Raw genomic sequence first — 17,508 nt, 5'->3', positions numbered from 1 at the left:
ATCTAAATCGATTGAGGAAAACATTCCAAATGGTACAAACAACCTCACAATGAGGAAGATGGTCCACAGACTCCTCATTTCTTTTCCACATACAAGACCTATCAACCACAATGACATGTTGCTTCTGGAGATTGTTCATGGTAAGAATCATTCCTAGGGCCACCACCCACACAAAAAGGCCACTTTCAACGGAAGCTTTGTCTGCCAAACACTGTTCCATGGGAAATAGAAACCATCATGACAACCCATGACATTATAGAAGGAATTAACACCAAACAACCCTTTTTTGGATGGGACTCACCACCACTTGTCTTCACCTTATCGACTCATTCTTGCTAAATACACCATCCAGAAGAACAAGGCAAAGGCATTCACCTCCTAATCATGAGCCACTCTAGCTAAGCTAACGTTCCGCTGAATGGCACCTCTAGAAAATTCGATGTGAGCCACAATAGGAGCATCCTTTGAAATACCAAATAAAATTGGAAAGACATCCTTAAGGGCCATATCCCCACACCAAAGATCATGTCAGAATCTAATTTTAGAGCCATCTCCCACCCCAAATCTGGTGTTGACTATAAAACTTCTCCCAACCCTCTTAATATTCTTCCATAAATCCACCCCATACGCCCTATAGGCTCAATAGAACACCATCCTCCCCAAGAACTTCCATATTAAAAGTCCACCATTCTCCACCAAGCCTCTCTCTCAAACTCATAGGGCTATAGCATTAAAGCCATTTACCTAAGAGAGCATGAGTGAACCTCTGCATGGGGCGTACAGAGTGGGTCTATAGATCAAAAGCTTAAGTTGATAGGAAATGATGAATTTAATATTCTAATAAACAGAGGAGGTCTAACAAGAATTATAGGTAGCACATGGGGTGTCCGTAACACATTTGAAAACTAAGGGGGTGTTTAAAAAAATAGGTCTAACCACAGGAAGTGTTCCATACAATTTACCTTTCCTAGAAATCTTGTGTCAGTTATCTTCATGTATCATTTGGAATGGGGATTTCGCTTTGTCATTCTAGATGATGTATTTATAGCTTTGATTCTAAGAAAAATAATGGAGTCATCAGTTAGCATGGGACATCCAATTTTACTCTATATGACGCTATTCCTAGATGGATTGGCAGAAGAAAAAAAAAGAAGGTCAAAAAAGGATATTCTTAACAATCCAATTGGTGCTGTTATAGTACAGTGCAAAAATCAATTTGCTAGCATACAGTGATCATTAGTGTGGCTACATCGGAACAATGACTATTAAGGTTTTCTGTTTGCTCCATTAGAAAGCTTAGATGAATTTATGTCATTAAGTATGGTAATCCTATTATTGCAGGAATGTTGAGAAGTCGTTTTTGTCTTTCTTGATGGTGAAGTTATATGTGTGGTTTATTAGATAAATTTGACATTATGTTATTGATAATATAGATCTCTCTCTCTCTCCGCATTTTCTGCAGAGATGGTCAATGAGCCAGTCTCTTATATAATAATTCACCTTTTCTCCTTTGAATTATTTTATAAACAATTATACTTTGTTCTACAGCTGATTAATTTTTCCAATTCAGCGCTACAAATGCTTGAGGATAATGTTGATGCCCGATTAACTCTCGCTTTCCTTCTTCTAGAAGAAGCTAAGGAAGATGAAGCAATTTCATTGCTAACTCCTCCAAAAGATTTAGGTGTTTTAGTTTTGAGCTGTTCTATTCCTTATAAATTTTGTTAGTTTGCAACAATACTTATTAACTTTTCTTATGTGGTCTTGTGGGTTATATTTACAGACTCTATTGATCGACTACTGCCTGAAAAATCTAAACCATGGTGGCTAAATGAAAAGGTGAAATTGAAGCTTGCTCTCATATATAGAGCTAAAGGGATGCTTCAGGACTTTGTGGATGCAATCTTCCCTTTGGTTCGTGAGTCATTATATGTTGAAACTCTTCATCCTAAGGTAATTATGAGATGACACTCAAATTACACACTCTCTCTCCATCCCTCTCTATCTCTGTCTCTGTTTCTCTCTCTCTCTTTCTCAGACACACACACACACACACACACACTCTCATAGAGTCAGCTACATGCATAGACCCACCAAGATACAGAGAATGCTGCAAAATAAAGAGTTACTCCAAATCATTGTCAACTTGTTGGAAAATCGATTCTCTTAAAAGCTTAAGCTGCCAAGAAATGGGCCAACAATGTGTATTAAGCAAAAATACCCCTTTACTTTCATGCTTAGAAACTACATGTAGATCTGGAAAGGGAAATGGAGATGTAAAAAACACAAACTGAAACTGAAAAAAGTTGGGGATCGCAATAGTCAAACATAACATTTTTAGATAAAAGAAGCTGAGGCCTGGGTGGAGAGCATTGGACATACTTGTCAACTTCATAAATACCACTCTAAGCTTGATTCATGATGAGTATGAGGAAAGGGATGATCAAGAGAGCGAATTGAGTCGTTTTCTGGATGGATGATTTTAAGTCCTTTGAACTTCATTAAGATGGTTGGAGACATGATTCCTTTCAAATTGAGATGGGCAGAGGCTTCATGTATTTGTGTTGAGAAAGCCAAAACTTTATTTTCGAATGTTGAGGACCACCTACTTTGGTATCTGATGTATCTTTTGTGTACTGTCCTAATAGTAGATGAACCTTTAATTGGTGTCAAAGGGGGTGTACCTCAAGTAAATGCCAGTGTAGAGCAAATGCTGCAGAATAAGAACAAAAATAAAAATAAAAAAGGAAACAACTGAAATCAACCTGAATTCATATCTGAAAAAAATTGAATCTGCTCGTGAATAAATATTTATAATCCCACTTAATTTCTTTTTTTGGTTTATTAATAATAAGTTCCCTGTTTAGAGGTACTCGCTTTTTATGCTCCAGCATTCTTATTTTTATTACTCTTAGTGAAGCATTTGACTAGTACTTAGTTCCTAGTATTCAGTAACACAACTTTGGCATTTTATTCTGTGCATTTTAATAGTGTCTATAGAAAGAAAACATTTTTGTGTTAGCACGTTAAAAGCCAGCTCTCCAGATGAAGCATGTAATCATTTCTGTGATTTTTAGCTTAATGTATCAGTTATTTGCTCGATCCTGTAATTTGACACACAAAGAATTATCTGAACTCATTTATTCCCATGATTCATTTTGAAAAACCCACAATCATTAAGAATTTTTGATTTAGTGTCATTTGCCATTTGCCTCATCTCTTTTTCATTATTGATGCTTTATTTAGGTTAAAGTGAAAAAGAGGCTCTCGAGAAGAGTTCTGTTTGAAAGAGTTAAAGTACTGGAAGATCATGGAACTGAGAACTTATTTTCTAGATTTAGACCAGTAGCTCCTTCATCGGACCTGTGAGTAGTGAACTTTTTCTTGTTTCGTCTTGACTACATATGTGTACTTGTGCGTGTAGGACTACCACTACAGGCTATTGTTGTTTCTTAATGAATTATTACTTTTTCAAAATTTCAGGTATATATCATATACATATACGACATAATAGTGTAGCCTGCCCCCTTCCAAATCTCTTTCCTCACATGGGTTCCTTCTATATATACCTAGTTGAGTTGAGTTGAGTTTAAAGAGGTCCCAAACATAAATTCAGAGTTGAGTTGAGTTGAGTGGGGAAAAATGTCTTTCCCAAACAAGCCCTTATATTCTAGATTTTACATATGCCACAATTGCTTTTTCTATAGCTTTTGTCTTGGTGATTTCCACTGCATTGTTTGAAATATGTTGAATTCACCATTAAGCATGTAGCATAATTAACCCTTTGTACTATTCTGATCATCTTATGAATTATTTGTTGTCTACATTTGGTATGAATCTCAGGTTCAATTTTATTGTATTTTGAATAGACTTTGGTGTATAAATGCCATTACACCTCCTTTAATTTTGTCTACTAGATGACTGTCAGGTTAATTTTGGCCCAATCTCAGATGTATATATTTTAAAAGTGCACTAAACAAATTAGAATATGTCTTTAATGAAGCCCCTAACCAGCAAGCTAGCTGAAATTGAAAAAGAGAGCATATCATGTGTCTGTCTCAGGAAGAAACTTGAGTTTCGACAGATTTTTATTTTTATTTTTTTAACTCAGCTCTCTATGCATTACACTTTCTAGGAATGTGCTAAAATCTCTCTTCTTGAGATCTTTGTATGTTTAGAACATTACTCTTGCAAGCATTACTATTTCTTTTTTTTAGGACTTTCTTGATCTATCGTATTTACTATTTTAGTGTGTAACTATTAGGACTTTTTGTATGCGTCCTATATTCATGAGGTCTCTACTCTTTGTAATTGCACTTCTTTGTTACTTGTCAGTTAAAATATTGTTTTACTGAGCACTTATTAAACCCCTTTTCAGCTCTTCCAAGAAATTTGAGCCTGAATGCGTGGGCATTTAGCTGACTCATTGCAATTTTTACAGGCTTGCAAGATAGGAAAAATTATCTGTAATTTGCAGTAGTTATTCATCTACGGACTCATATTTTATATTTTTTATATAGTTGTCTTTAGTAGGAAATAATAATAAATATCTGCTATACAAGAAGGAACCATCAGACTAGTTCCTAAAGTTTAGGAGTTCAATGAGCGCTGAAAAATTTAAAAGGTAAAAGAAATTGAAAATATCGTCCAATAAAAAATTCCTCTTAGAAACTTAAATTTGAGCTTCACTTGTGATGTCTTAGACTTCAAAAATCGAAGCATTTCACTTGACGTAGGAGAGATTTACAATAATCTATTTACATTTTTTTGGTGGGTTTTATTTAGCTTTTGAGGGTAGGGATTATAGAACAATGTCTTTGGGGTTTCTAAAAAGAATTGGTAGGGATTATAGAACAATGTCTTTGGGCTTTGTAAAAAGAGTTAGGTTAAAAAAGATAGGGTTTAAGAGTGAAGATGACTGTTTATTGAATGAAGCTCACAGCTTCCTGGGATTCTTTTGGTAGCAAGAAGATATGATATTTTGGGGTTTTTGTTTTTAAGGATTTATTTCATGGATTAGGCCTGTTAGGGTATGGAAACCTTAAGGGTTTAAGGGTTCAACTTTCCAGGAAATGGTTTGAAGATTTAAGATCAAAGGATTACAAGAAAGAAGATTATTTTATTTTTTTGATAAGTAGAAAGAAGAATATTTAAAGCTGTGAACAGTATTGTGAATAGTAACATGCACCAAAGAAGAAGAAGAAGAAGAAGAGAGAGAGACAGAGAGAAGAGCACTCTAGGGACCTTTGCCATAAAACTCAAATTTCTAATAATATTCGATTAATTAAGTCTCTCCCAAATCTGAGTACCATAAAATATATTTAGATAGACACGTTCAGGCTTATATAACCTAGACTCCTAATTTGACAGTATATATACTCATGCCCACAAAAACCAATAAAATACTAAAAAAGCGTAATGGAAATTCCTGAATAATCTAGACCAAACATAACAAAGAATAACCCTGAAAATACAATCATGCGCAGCAAGTTTTTGAAACTCAGCTGGGCAAGGATCAACTTGATGCCAAGCAGAGGTCCACTGCTCGAGGCAACAAATCTTGCCATGTTGTTGCAGACAAGGGGGAGGGTTTGCAGCAAGGAGAGAAGATAATGCATTCTCTCGTTTGGGCGTGGAAGGGCCAGTTTGTGAGATTAAAAGCAGAGGTTGACCGGGCCTTGGGGGATGTTTTGGAAGGGTTGAAGCAGTTTGGGCCTTCTCGGAAGCCCAGTGTAATGGGCTCCCAACCATAGGCCCAAGATTCAATCCAAAATAACAAGCTACCACTTAGCTTAGAAACACAAAGACACCGGAATTTCACCAATTTCAATATTTCATTCTCAAAACTTGTTTTTGCAATACATCCATTGGTCTTTTTATAACAAGAACCTAGTGCTCCTAAAGATAGAAACTAAAGACAATAAAATCAACTAAAGATGGAGTTTTCAAATAAACGGCAAAATCAGCTGGGATCATGATTCTATGTCAAAAAATCGTTTCCTTGTATGTTTCAGTCGCTTCAGGTGTGTCTCGGTCGCAACTCGTTCGACCAGGCTGTGACCGAACTTCTTGGCAATTACTCTAGAGACTCCTGTCTGCACCCAACCCCTCCCCTCCGATCCTGTCCGAATGAGATTGCGACTGGATCCTCGGGTTGAAGGGCCAAAATTTGACATCAAATTGGGGATAAAAAGTGGCTGGGTCTTGAAATTTAAGGAAAATCCTTCCTTTTATACTTCCATTGCATGCACCCCAAGGGGTTGCCGTCCTACATCAAAACATAATCTTCGAATTCAAACATGTCTTTTTGGCTTATGGCTTATGGCTTTTCAATAACCATTAAATCTTGAGGTTGAGTTCTTCCCTAGTCCAGTAAATCTGTATTGATACTCTATTTTCCAATGGGTCCACACTGGTTTAATTTCTGAATCCTATTCATGAAACTATTCAGTATTATTGTCTTTAAAAGAAGGCTATTTTATTTACCTTTCATATTTTTGATCTATTCTATTATAGTTTGAGTTGTTAAGACTTTTGGTTTATTGTTTTGTTAATGCTTGTGAATGCTAGGTTCATAGACTATTTTCTCCTGTACCATATCTACCCTGATCTGACTTCATCTAATTTTTTGGTCAATGCTTTGAATTAGGTCAAAAGCTGCTAGAGCAAAGCGGTTACTTCAGAAGAAGGAAACATTAAGGGAGAAAAAGAAAGCCGAGGCACTGGCTTCAGGGGCTGATTGGCAAAGTGATTATTCAGATGATGAGCAACCGGTAAATTGTTTTTGTTATGTTGTGAGTTGCTTAATGACTCAATATCTAAGTAATAAATTGTAAGATCTTCTCCTGACAAACTGTCTGGGATGCTTTCAGCAAGAAGTGCTCCGAGAACCTCCCCTGCCTAATCTTCTAAAAGATGAAGAGCATCATAGCCTTATAATAGATGTTAGTAATTATTGAACCCTTTCTTTTACTTTAGTTTTGCTTTATTATTGCTCTTGACATATTTATTGTCTTATTTATAGTTGTGTAAATCACTGGCTTCCTTGAGAAGGTATTGGGAAGCATTGGAGATTATTAATCTCACTCTAAGATTAGCTCATAACATGCTGTCTGCAGAGAAGAAGGAGGAGCTTCGATCTCTTGGAGCTCGTAAGTCCTCTACTATGAAGAACTTGTACTTTCTTAATATCTACTATCTACTATTAGTCGAAATACCAATTTAAAATTCTGTTTAGTAGGATACCCTCATCGAAAGACAGTTTGATTTAATGCTTCTTTGAAGGAAGATATGGCATATATTTTCACACTTGCTAAGGTGGGTACTTTCTGTAATATTCTACAGAGATAGCATACAATACAACGGATCCTAAGCATGGATTTGACTGTGTAAAATACATTGTTCAGCAGCATTCATACAGCCTCTCGGCCTGGAATTGCTATTACAAAGTAGTTTCAAGGTATTTGATCTTTATATGTGGAAAATATGTTGTTAATAGTTTTTCTTGTTATTAAATAGCTTTGTATACTAGTAAGCACCCCACTTTGTTTTGTTATTTTTCTGTCAGGTTTTTACTGAGAAACACCATGAAATTATGGGATAGAGTGCTTGAGTATAGCTTAAAACAAAAAACAGGGTGGTTGTCAAATCCAATTTGGTTAGATGCCATGACAATGAGTCAGGGAAACTATTGCCTTGATAAGGCAATTTCTAGAAAAATATTGATAAGGAGTAAAGATCTTCATATGATTTTTATCGACTCAGGAAAATATGATTGCAACGGTCTATCTGACTTCTGAAAAGATGCCATTTCACATCTGTATGATTGATTATGAAATCATCAGAGGGGGTTTTACTCCAGCCACTACTGAAGGTACTTCTATCAGGTTGTCACCAGCTGCTATCGTTTCCACTCCGAATTCACCATTTTGAAGACTGCGTTGTAGGAGTAGGGCTGTGTTATTTCTTAAGAGCCTGGAAAGGATATCTAGGAAGTTAGTTTGTTGGGTTTTTAGGAAAGAGAAAAAGGTTCCACTAAAGTATTATTCATGTGATAGAGATGTTTAAGATGGACAGTGACTATTGTAAGAACTAGTAGAGAAATCAAAGGGAGTTCCCATCTATAATAGGTTTACATCAAAGATAAGCATCAAGTCCTTATTTTTTTAGAACCGTTTATGAATGAACTCACTGGATGGATCCAGAATAAGGTCCTGTGGTGTATGCTATTTGCAGATGATATTAAACCAGATTGGAACTTAAATCTGAATTGTATGGAAGGATACTTTAGAAGCTTAAGTTTCTAGCCTAAGTAGGACTGAGCGGGAGCATATGATGTGTAAATTTTGTGAAATACCCAATATCAAGAGAAAGACCCGGTATGGGGAGAATGACTTAGTGCTTTACATGAAAGTTTCAGTACTAAAAACATAATTTCCCTGTTAGTAGTCCTTGTCAATCTTTCTAGACTGAATATGTCCTATATAACTCTTCAAACTTCAATTATTCATCCCACTACTAGTTCTACTTCGCATGTCTGACTTTCTTTAGGACTTCAGGCTTTCATTAAAAGCATGAATTTACAGATTAAATGTATTTTCTTCCTTTATACCTTTTTCGTTAAATTAATAGGTTTGTGAATATATTGACTTTTCATGTTTTGAAGTGAATATGTTTGATGAAACTCAAAAAGTTGTAATTAGCAATCCCTAGTTGCTAAACCTTGTTAGATGACCTTGGCAACTATCTTGTTGCCTTCCATGCATTCATAAGCTGTGTTATAACTACTATATCTGTCTAAAATAACGTGTTGTTCCCTTTCTTTCACTTTCTTTTGTGGGTAATTGGAAGGACTGAATTGCATCAACTAGAACAATAGACCTTTTTCTTAACGTTCATAAAAAATCAATTAGGACCATGGTGGTTTTGTTTAGACCATGGTGGTTTTGTTTATACTTGGAATTTTCAACATTAAATTATCCTTTGGTGGGTGTTTGTACTGTATTGTAGACTGGAGAATCGTGATTCAAGGCATTGCAAGTTTCTCCGTGCTATGTTAGGCAAACTTCTAGATTGTGTACCTCCCATTATCATATATGGGCATCAGTTTACCATGGCCAGCAACCATCAACATGCTGCGAGTAAATACCTTGAAGCTTATAAACTGCTGCCAGAGAATCCCTTAATTAATCTGTGTGTCGGTAAGACCCTTTATTTTTCTTTATTGTTGGTTGAGCAGTTATATATATATATATATATATGCATTTTTTATACTTTTAGTCTAGTTGAATTTGAAACATAACATAATGTTTTTTTCTGCAGGAACTTCCTTGATTAATTTAGCCCTAGGATTCAGACTTCAAAACAAGCATCAATGTCTTGCCCAAGGCTTGGCTTTCCTCTACAACAATTCACGTCTTTGTGAGAACAGCCAGGTTCAATTATTTTTTGGTTTTATTTTTCTTTTAGTTGACTAAGGTATGCATGCTTTTGGTGTTGTAATAGGTACTATATATTTTTAGTTTTGTTATTTGTATGAAATTTATCAAAAAAAAAAATTATAGGAAGATTTATTTGTATGGTAATTATCAGAAAGAAAGACTAAGAATGATTATTAGAATGAACAAAAGGTTCTATAAACCCAGGTTCTATGACTTTCTGGACTGATACATATGATTCATTCTGTATGTATGAATGTGTATTTGTCTATATATATAAATAAGAAATATAAGCTTTTTTACCTAAAAGAAAAACCTTCGTTTACAAATATTTCAACACATTATTTCGATTTTCTTATCATATGATGTTTTGCGAGCATGAGGTAGGGAGAGAGAATATAAGTATGCTCGGATACGCAATAGTATGTTATAACCATGCTGTTAAAACCTTGATGCAGGAAGCGTTATATAACATAGCCCGGGCATATCATCATGTTGGCCTTGTAACTCTTGCAGCTTCATATTATGAGAAAGTGCTTGCAGTTCGTGAGAAAGATTACCCCATCCCAAAGCTTCCTTGCGAGAATCCAGACATGGTCGAAAATCAGAAACCAGGCTATTGTGACCTCCGCAGAGAAGCAGCTTACAATCTGCATCTTATCTACAAAAAAAGTGGAGCATTTGATCTTGCTAGGCAAGTCTTGAAAGATCATTGTACCATTTAAGCATACATATCCTATATAATAATTACTATTTTCATTTGTAGATTTACATGTATAGTAAATTAGCTTATCAAAGCATTTTGTTGGGAATTAAAAGGATACTGATATAGGTTTTCTAAATTATTTACTTTTCATTTATTTTTACTTGGTGCTTTAAGAATTTTGGGATTCTTTTGAGTTTAATTATTTTGATATTGTTATGGGAGATCTACTGCACTCACTCCCTTCACCTTCACCATCCACGCACCTCTCTTACACCATCACGAGTTCTTGCTCCACCCTTCGCAGTTTCCATTCCTACATGTGCATGCTACGCTCCTTTGCAACAGATTCGATGCTCCTTTATCGTTGTTCCTCTTAGCTCTCTTCATGCGGGGTCCTTTTAGCGTATAGAAAATTTCAGATTCAGATTTGGGCCACAAAATACATTGTCTTTGATGTTATTTTTCATTCGGTCCTTAAATGAGACTCCTTTTCTGTTCGCTCTGAGTAAAGGAGTTGGTTAGAAACTAAGATAAATATGGATGCCTACAACTACACTCTCAACATCCACCATGACTGCTACAACCAGCTCTGCTGGCAGAGAATTCTTCTCTGTAAATTAAAACACGTACAGTTGGACATGATTGAGTTCAAGATTAAGAGGTTGCAATTGCATGCCTTAGAAACCGTCTCATCAGTGCATGACGACCAACATTAATTTACAATGCATCTAAGCTTCTGCGTGCATGGAGCTAGCAAGAGAGGAAAACTCTAAAAAAAAAAAAAAAAAAATCACAGAGTTGGAGCTCTTTCCGCAGTTCCAGCAATCACAGTGAGCAAGTTGTTGCCAAAGGGATCGCTGAGATGTTTTGCAAGGTTCTCAACAGGGCCTTCTCCGGTCACATAGGCTTGAATGAAGAAACCCAGCATCGCAAACATTGCAAGCCTACCATTCTTAATCTCCTTCACCTTTAGAATTGCAGCCTGGTCCGGGTCATTTGCAAGCCCCAATGGATCAAATGGACCACCTGGGTGAAGCTTGTCCTCCAAGTCCTATATACGGCCAGAAAAACAGCACAACAAAACTTACATATATAAGTACTATATATATATTATCTTAAGATAAATTAAACAACTGGAGTAGCAGAGTATCCTAACATACCAAGCCATTGGTGATTCTGTAATATTCTGCACCACCAACAAGAACAACCTCAGCAACGACAGCAAGAACGAGATTGATGGGGATGTTCTTCCCAAAGTAGTTCAATGTGTTCCCATCGAGCAATAGGGCTCCGGTCTGCAGTTATCAGTTATCCTAAAAGCTTAAGATAATAGGAATCGAAAAATTTAATTATTTAATTAGTATTGCGACAATCATTTCTTGAAGGGTGGGTAAAAAAGAACCTTGAACCACACAGCCTCGGGGCCACAGTTGGCACCAAATTTGTTGAAGGCCTCTGGGATAATGAATCCGGCCGCACCAAGCATGGCCCAACGGCCGTGAATCAACTCAAATGCCTGATATCTGCAATCAAAGCATCCCAACGCGACATTTTTATTGATTAATTTGAGAAATTAATTAGTGCATATTCAAGGGGAAAATGCTCTCCAACTCCAAGTCTAAGAGTAAAGAGAGAAATTAACATACTTGGCGAAGTCCTCTGGCTTCTTGCTAAGCCCAAATGGATCATAACCATAGCTGCATGTACATGAACAGGAAGAATTAATCACTCAATCAACATATTACTAGTAAATTATGCTACGTTACGATTTACAGCTTTCAAGAACAACTTAGCACTATCGACTAAATTTCTGAAAGAACAAAAAAAAAAAAAAAATACAAGGTTTAGAAGAATTAAACATACTCTCCGGGTACTTCTCCGGTCAAGTATTCCGGGATCTCAGATCGGTCCAAGAGACCATCCGGCAAGAAAATCCTTCTGTCGGGACCTGACCAAACCGCAATGCAGAAGGTTGATGAGTACAACATCTTTTCTATTCTTTTTTTATTTTATTTTATTTTATTTATTTATTTATTTTTAACGTCGAAGTTCAAACTTTCGCCCGTCAGCGTAGGCCCAAGCAATATATATGAGTTGTAAAAAGGAAAAGGAGGCCATGGGTTCGATTATTGTACTTACCATACCACTTGGCAAGCTCTTCGCTTATCGGAGAAACAGCAGCAGGCTTGGACTTGGGTGGCGGTGCCTTCTTCTTGGAGAAAAGTGCAACAGTCTTGAAGGTGGCCGGGCTGGAGGCGGTTGGAGCTGATGCCCTTGCAGCACCGCTGAAGTTGAGAGGGTTCCCGAGCATTTCAGACACACCAAGGGAGGCAGCTGCCGTGGATGCAGCCAGAGAAGCCATTTCAGGGTCGCCGGGAAACTACTGAGCCTAGCTCTGGTGGGGAGGTTATAAGTGGTTCGGAATTGGATTGGTGTAATTGTGGAGAATGGGAGATGAAGGAGAAATGAGATACTATATGCTTGAGCTGGTGGACGTGGGTATGCCACATAGGATTCATGTTCATGGGCTTTGATTGGCTTGCATGGTGGAATGCGTAATCCGTTGCAACGATCTGATAGGGTGAGTTTGATGATGTGGCAGATGATGGTGCTGATGTGGAATGCTCCTGAACTTGTAGATGGCTTAGGTTTGGATAACATGTCCCATCCAATTGACATCCATCACCATCCAAATGTTTCAAGGCTTATTCACCTCATGCTTCTTTTATTTTCTAAGATAATTATTCAGTATTTTGGAAAAATATGTGTTCCATTTCTTTTGTGTCAAGTGAATTCCATCATAAATATTATCTTTACGTTTACTCAATATTTTGATCGGCATAATTTATTTATTTTCATATAAATTATGGGATGTTCATCATAAATTTCACCCGTGAATTCTATATCATAGTAAAACTTATAGTTCTTGAACTAGGATGTGCTTTTGAAAACCTCCTTGTTTTTTTTTTCTGTGCATGTGCAACTGAAATCCAGAGAGGCCCTTTGAAAGCACCTGAAAACTGTATGCTTCCAATAAATTCTGAGCATTATATTATAGCTCATCCGATACCAGACCACATGAGTGTCATCAACGAGAGAAAAGTTTTCTCTAAATCATATGTTTTTCTGAGCTTATCTAACCTTCATTTGAGTTTCAAAGTCTAGACACAGCCTTGAGGATTTATCACCTCAAGGAAACAAGTTTGCAATCACAACTATGCTGGGAAATGGGGTTCTTTGTAACTATGGCTAGAGTGTCGAAAATCCAGATTGGAAAATAATTAATTTAATAGTAACCTAATAGGTGCATTATGCAAACATGCATAGGAAATAAAGGTCTATTTATATTTCCCTACTTAAATCCATGTGTACAGAATCTAGCAAGAGAGGTTCATAGTTCATTTGATTATACAGCAGGAACTCGGCCTCATCTTCTCCACTTGTCAACCTCTCTCGACGTAGCTCGGATAAGCTTCTTGGTATTTATGACAAGCTCATCAACAAGTGCGCCAATTTCATCCCTGACAACACCAGGCAAAAATACCAGAAACTTGAATGAAAAAAAATACCAGCCAAGAACCTAATTCTAGTAATCTATAATTATAAAACTTCTAACAGTTTCAATGTAACAAAACTTCTCATTTGGGACTGTTGCATCATCATCTGACTGTATTTGAAATTTACCGGTGTCCAAAATCTAATCAAGCTCGAGCTCAATTCTGTGTCAAATGCTTATCAAAGACAGATAATTAGTTCTGAAGGGTAAAACTTGACAACTTACGAGTGTAAACATCTCTAACTATCATATTTGCAAAATTTGCATAGAACAATCTAAAGGGTTTATCCCGCATTTGAATAGAGACTACCTAAGTTTTTGAGCATTTCATTTGTATTCTTGGGAAATTTTACTAGTATTTTGTTTCAAGGTGCTTTGGGAGGTTTAGCTTCATTCTTTTGCCTGAATTTGAAACCTTTTGTATTTATTTTCAAATTTGCACATTAACATCCTATTTTCCTCCAATGTAATTGAATCACAAAATTCTCCGCCGAATAATATAATTTACTTTAAGGATATATTTTTTTTGATAAGTAATATTTATATATCAAAAGCGCAAAGAGGCGCAACCCTAATACACATAGAGTATACAAGGGAATTGTCTAACTAAAAGAAGAGAAAAGAACAAGGAAATCAAGATAGCTAATTACTAAGGGAGCGAGCCAAGCTGCTGTCCAAGTGTAAAGCGTATAGAAGAAGAAGGCCGTGAGTTCCTCCAAGGATCTCTTAGAATCCTCAACCTCCTTTCTAACCATAGACACCATACGATGCATAGGGGAACCATGAAACTAAGGATACTTACTCCTCGCTATCAATATTCTTGATTCTAAAAAACTTGAAACTAAAGTGAAGTAAGTCATTTCAGATCACTCGTCATGAAGCTCTAAATTAAAGTATTATATGAGATCACAATAAGTTAAAGAATGGCACACTAGCTTCTATCATTTTCATATATCACTTTCTGCCTTTTGTGAAAACAGTCATTAAAGACAAAATTTCTCCTCTTTTAAAAGTGAGTTTTTGCATTAAGAAATGGAAACACCAAACATAACTAAATAGTGAACTTACTGAGACGGAAAATTTACTGGAGCACCCGAAAATTTCCCAACATTAGAGTATCTTTGGTTCTCATCATAAGCGATGCCCCTCCCCACACCATAGCCAAACCCTAAACCAACCCCACATCCAACACCAAATCCAACACCAATTTGTAAGCCGGGAATTCCAGGACCAAAGCCTGCACCTGGAGTGGAAAATCACATTATACCAAAATAATATTTACATATTATCACATCAGTAACACGAGCAATGATAAAGGATTGATAGGCCTAATACCAAGTGGCATTGATCGTAAGGAATTCAGAAAGGGAAATCAAGAGCAAGGAGGAGACGAAAATAAGAAAGACAGCATGACATCTCATTCCCCACGATTATATACAAAGATACAGTGAGATCTGACCATATATCCCTGACAAGAATAAAATATTATATAAAGACAAAATAAGACTTTTCTAATGAAGTGTATCATAAACAAAATATCCTTAACAAGTAGGAACTAAATGAAATTTGAGTGCTCTCCTTCTCCCGTGAACTAGGGGTAACAATTCGTGAACTAAGGGTAACAAATCGTGTTCCTGTGTCAGGTTTGGGTCGTGTCAAGACATTAGTATAAGACTGTATAGATGAACTCTAACCCGATCTATTTAATTAAATATGTTAGACCCCTTAACCCTAACTTACTAATTTCAAGTTGAGTTCATATTGGGTTCGCTGGTCATGTCAAAAATTGTTAGCTCTTATGGTGCGTATCGGGTTTGGGTCATGTTAAGGCATGGGTATAAGACAATATAGGTCAATCCTAATCCGACTTATTTAATTAAATAGGTCAAAATCCTTGACCCTAACCCACTAATTTTGTGTTGGCTTAGTGTCGAGTTCATGGGTTGTATCAAAAATTGCCAGCCCAACTGTGAACTCTCTCTCCAAAAAATCCCTAATTCCACCTTTGCTCTACCTAGCCCCTCCATCTCTTCCCTTACCCTCCCTCCCTTCCCCTCCTCTTTCTCCATTTCCCTCTCCCATTTTCTTCCTCCTCCCCCCATCCTGCCACCCTTCTTACCCCTTGCCACTGATCACCACCACCCTCCACCCCTTCCTCCCACCAATATGGCCTCTCCTCCCTCAAATCCAGTCGTCTCTCAACTGGAACTACCCCTTCTCGTTTCGCTGCCCTCCACCCTCTACCACCCCTTGCTGCCACCCTCCACCCCTCCTCTCCCTTAGATCTTGCTTTTGCCTACCCCATATCTAGCCCCATTTCATGCTTCGTTGCCCACCCCCCCTCCTCCACCACTGCCGGGGGTCTTTTGGGGAATAACAGCCCTCCTTGAGCAGTGAAAAATAAATTGATTTTTATTTTATGTCTATTCTTCTTTTATTTTTTTCCTCTCCCATTCAAGTGTATGGGTTTTTGTTTGGGGGAGCAAAATAACCAATGTCCAGATCCTCAATGCAGTAGGGCACAGTTCATTTGTAACACCTCAACAAGAGTAATTTCCCCCACACTATGGCTCAGGACCAACTAGTATTAGTGCAGACGGATTTGTTGCACCAAACAAGTTCAGCTTACTCGCTCCAGCGGTAGTCATCTTCGTCTCCAGCAGTCCAATTAGGACTCCTCTCAAACAGACTACTGCTTTCAAACCACCACGTTCTCCTGCGGCCTTTCTATTGGACGGGGTTTTGGTCCATTTCCAGTTGTATTGTATTCTATCAGCATTGTTTCTTGCTAATTTGATCTTATACGTGGGGTTTCTACCTTTGTTGTACTTTGATTTTTTATGAATGTTATTTTCTAAAAAAAAAATGAAATTTTGTGTGTCAAATTTATTATAGATGTCATAACATAATTAATGAATTAAACAAACAAGCCTCAATCATATGTAAATACTCCATTCTTTCTCAATTTCTGTATTGCCATTTTAACTTTAACTAATCTGGTGTAGCGAGAACTCCTGAAGTTTGAGCTCCTTACTTGAACGTAAAATGAAAACCAACCGAGGACTTTCAGACATATACCATCTAGAAGAAAACAGGCATAATTGACAATCTCGGAAAACCCGGTCATTTCCCGAAAAGCCTCCAAGAAGAAATGCATTAGCATGTTCAACCAACATAGAATATCCCTTTTGAAGACTTCAAGCAATGTGAACAAAACGAGGTAATATAATTTACAGTACAAATTGAAATGAAAAATTTATGCACAAAAAATATTGACGATTCAGTAGGAAATCCACCGTCCGGCAATTTAGTATGTTATATATTGTAGTTCTAAAAAAGTTTTAGAAATTAATCTTCAAAGTAGTAGGCAAGTATCACAATTTGAACAAGCCCCATATGCTTTCTCTCAAAGCATCATTGCTGAGGGCTTAACACGTAATGATTGAATTGGAAATGTAAAGAAAGAGAGATTTGTGAGCAAAAGGCAAAAGAAAGAGAATAGTACCACCGAGAAGGCCGATGCCGAGACCAAGACCGCAGCCGGCGCCGATGCCGAAGGCGGGGCCCAGCTTACCCAGTTGCTTCGAGTTCACCTGCGGAAGCTTCCACACCAAACCCTTCTCCTCGCTTTCGTCTCTCATCCCTCTGTTCTTCAGTTCTTCTCTTTCTCTCTGGGTTTCCTATTTTCTTGTACACCCACCTCGCTATTGGATTTGGTGGAGCCTAAATGGGCTCATGCCCCAAAAGATAGGCCCAAACCCACTACATTTCACTCTCACCATCTCAGAAACAATATCTAAGATTCAGGA

General features: G+C 37.1%; 3 protein-coding genes across 3 annotated transcripts; 1 reads left to right on the top strand and 2 right to left on the bottom strand.

Moving 5' to 3' along the window:
- Window positions 1–1,531: 1,531 nt before the first annotated feature.
- Window positions 1,532–10,303, top strand: LOC132180278 (uncharacterized). Its single transcript, XM_059593039.1, has 10 exons — window positions 1,532–1,684; window positions 1,784–1,953; window positions 3,247–3,365; window positions 6,650–6,773; window positions 6,873–6,944; window positions 7,025–7,151; window positions 7,345–7,459; window positions 9,010–9,200; window positions 9,322–9,434; window positions 9,896–10,303. The coding sequence occupies exons 1-10, from the start codon at window positions 1,579–1,581 to the stop codon at window positions 10,160–10,162; spliced, it is 1,404 nt and encodes a 467-aa protein (XP_059449022.1). The 5' UTR covers window positions 1,532–1,578; the 3' UTR covers window positions 10,163–10,303.
- Window positions 10,304–10,714: 411 nt separating this feature from the next.
- Window positions 10,715–12,595, bottom strand: LOC132180280 (chlorophyll a-b binding protein CP26, chloroplastic). The gene is made up of 6 exons (XM_059593042.1): window positions 12,283–12,595; window positions 12,007–12,091; window positions 11,790–11,840; window positions 11,546–11,666; window positions 11,304–11,438; window positions 10,715–11,194 (listed from the first exon to the last, which is right to left on the bottom strand). Exons 1-6 carry the CDS (start codon window positions 12,503–12,505, stop codon window positions 10,934–10,936), a joined length of 876 nt encoding a protein of 291 aa, XP_059449025.1. The 5' UTR covers window positions 12,506–12,595; the 3' UTR covers window positions 10,715–10,933.
- An 815-nt stretch (window positions 12,596–13,410) lies between these two features.
- LOC132180281 (protein TRIGALACTOSYLDIACYLGLYCEROL 5, chloroplastic) lies at window positions 13,411–17,431 on the bottom strand. Its single transcript, XM_059593043.1, has 3 exons — window positions 17,205–17,431; window positions 14,768–14,942; window positions 13,411–13,664 (listed from the first exon to the last, which is right to left on the bottom strand). Exons 1-3 carry the CDS (start codon window positions 17,338–17,340, stop codon window positions 13,571–13,573), a joined length of 405 nt encoding a protein of 134 aa, XP_059449026.1. The 5' UTR covers window positions 17,341–17,431; the 3' UTR covers window positions 13,411–13,570.
- Between the last annotated feature and the right edge of the window lie 77 nt (window positions 17,432–17,508).

Source organism: Corylus avellana, chromosome ca5 (genome assembly GCF_901000735.1).
Source record: "Corylus avellana chromosome ca5, CavTom2PMs-1.0".
Lineage (NCBI taxonomy): Eukaryota > Viridiplantae > Streptophyta > Magnoliopsida > Fagales > Betulaceae > Corylus > Corylus avellana.
Note: the sequence above shows the minus strand (reverse complement) of the source record. Positions and strands in the feature narration are given on the sequence as shown.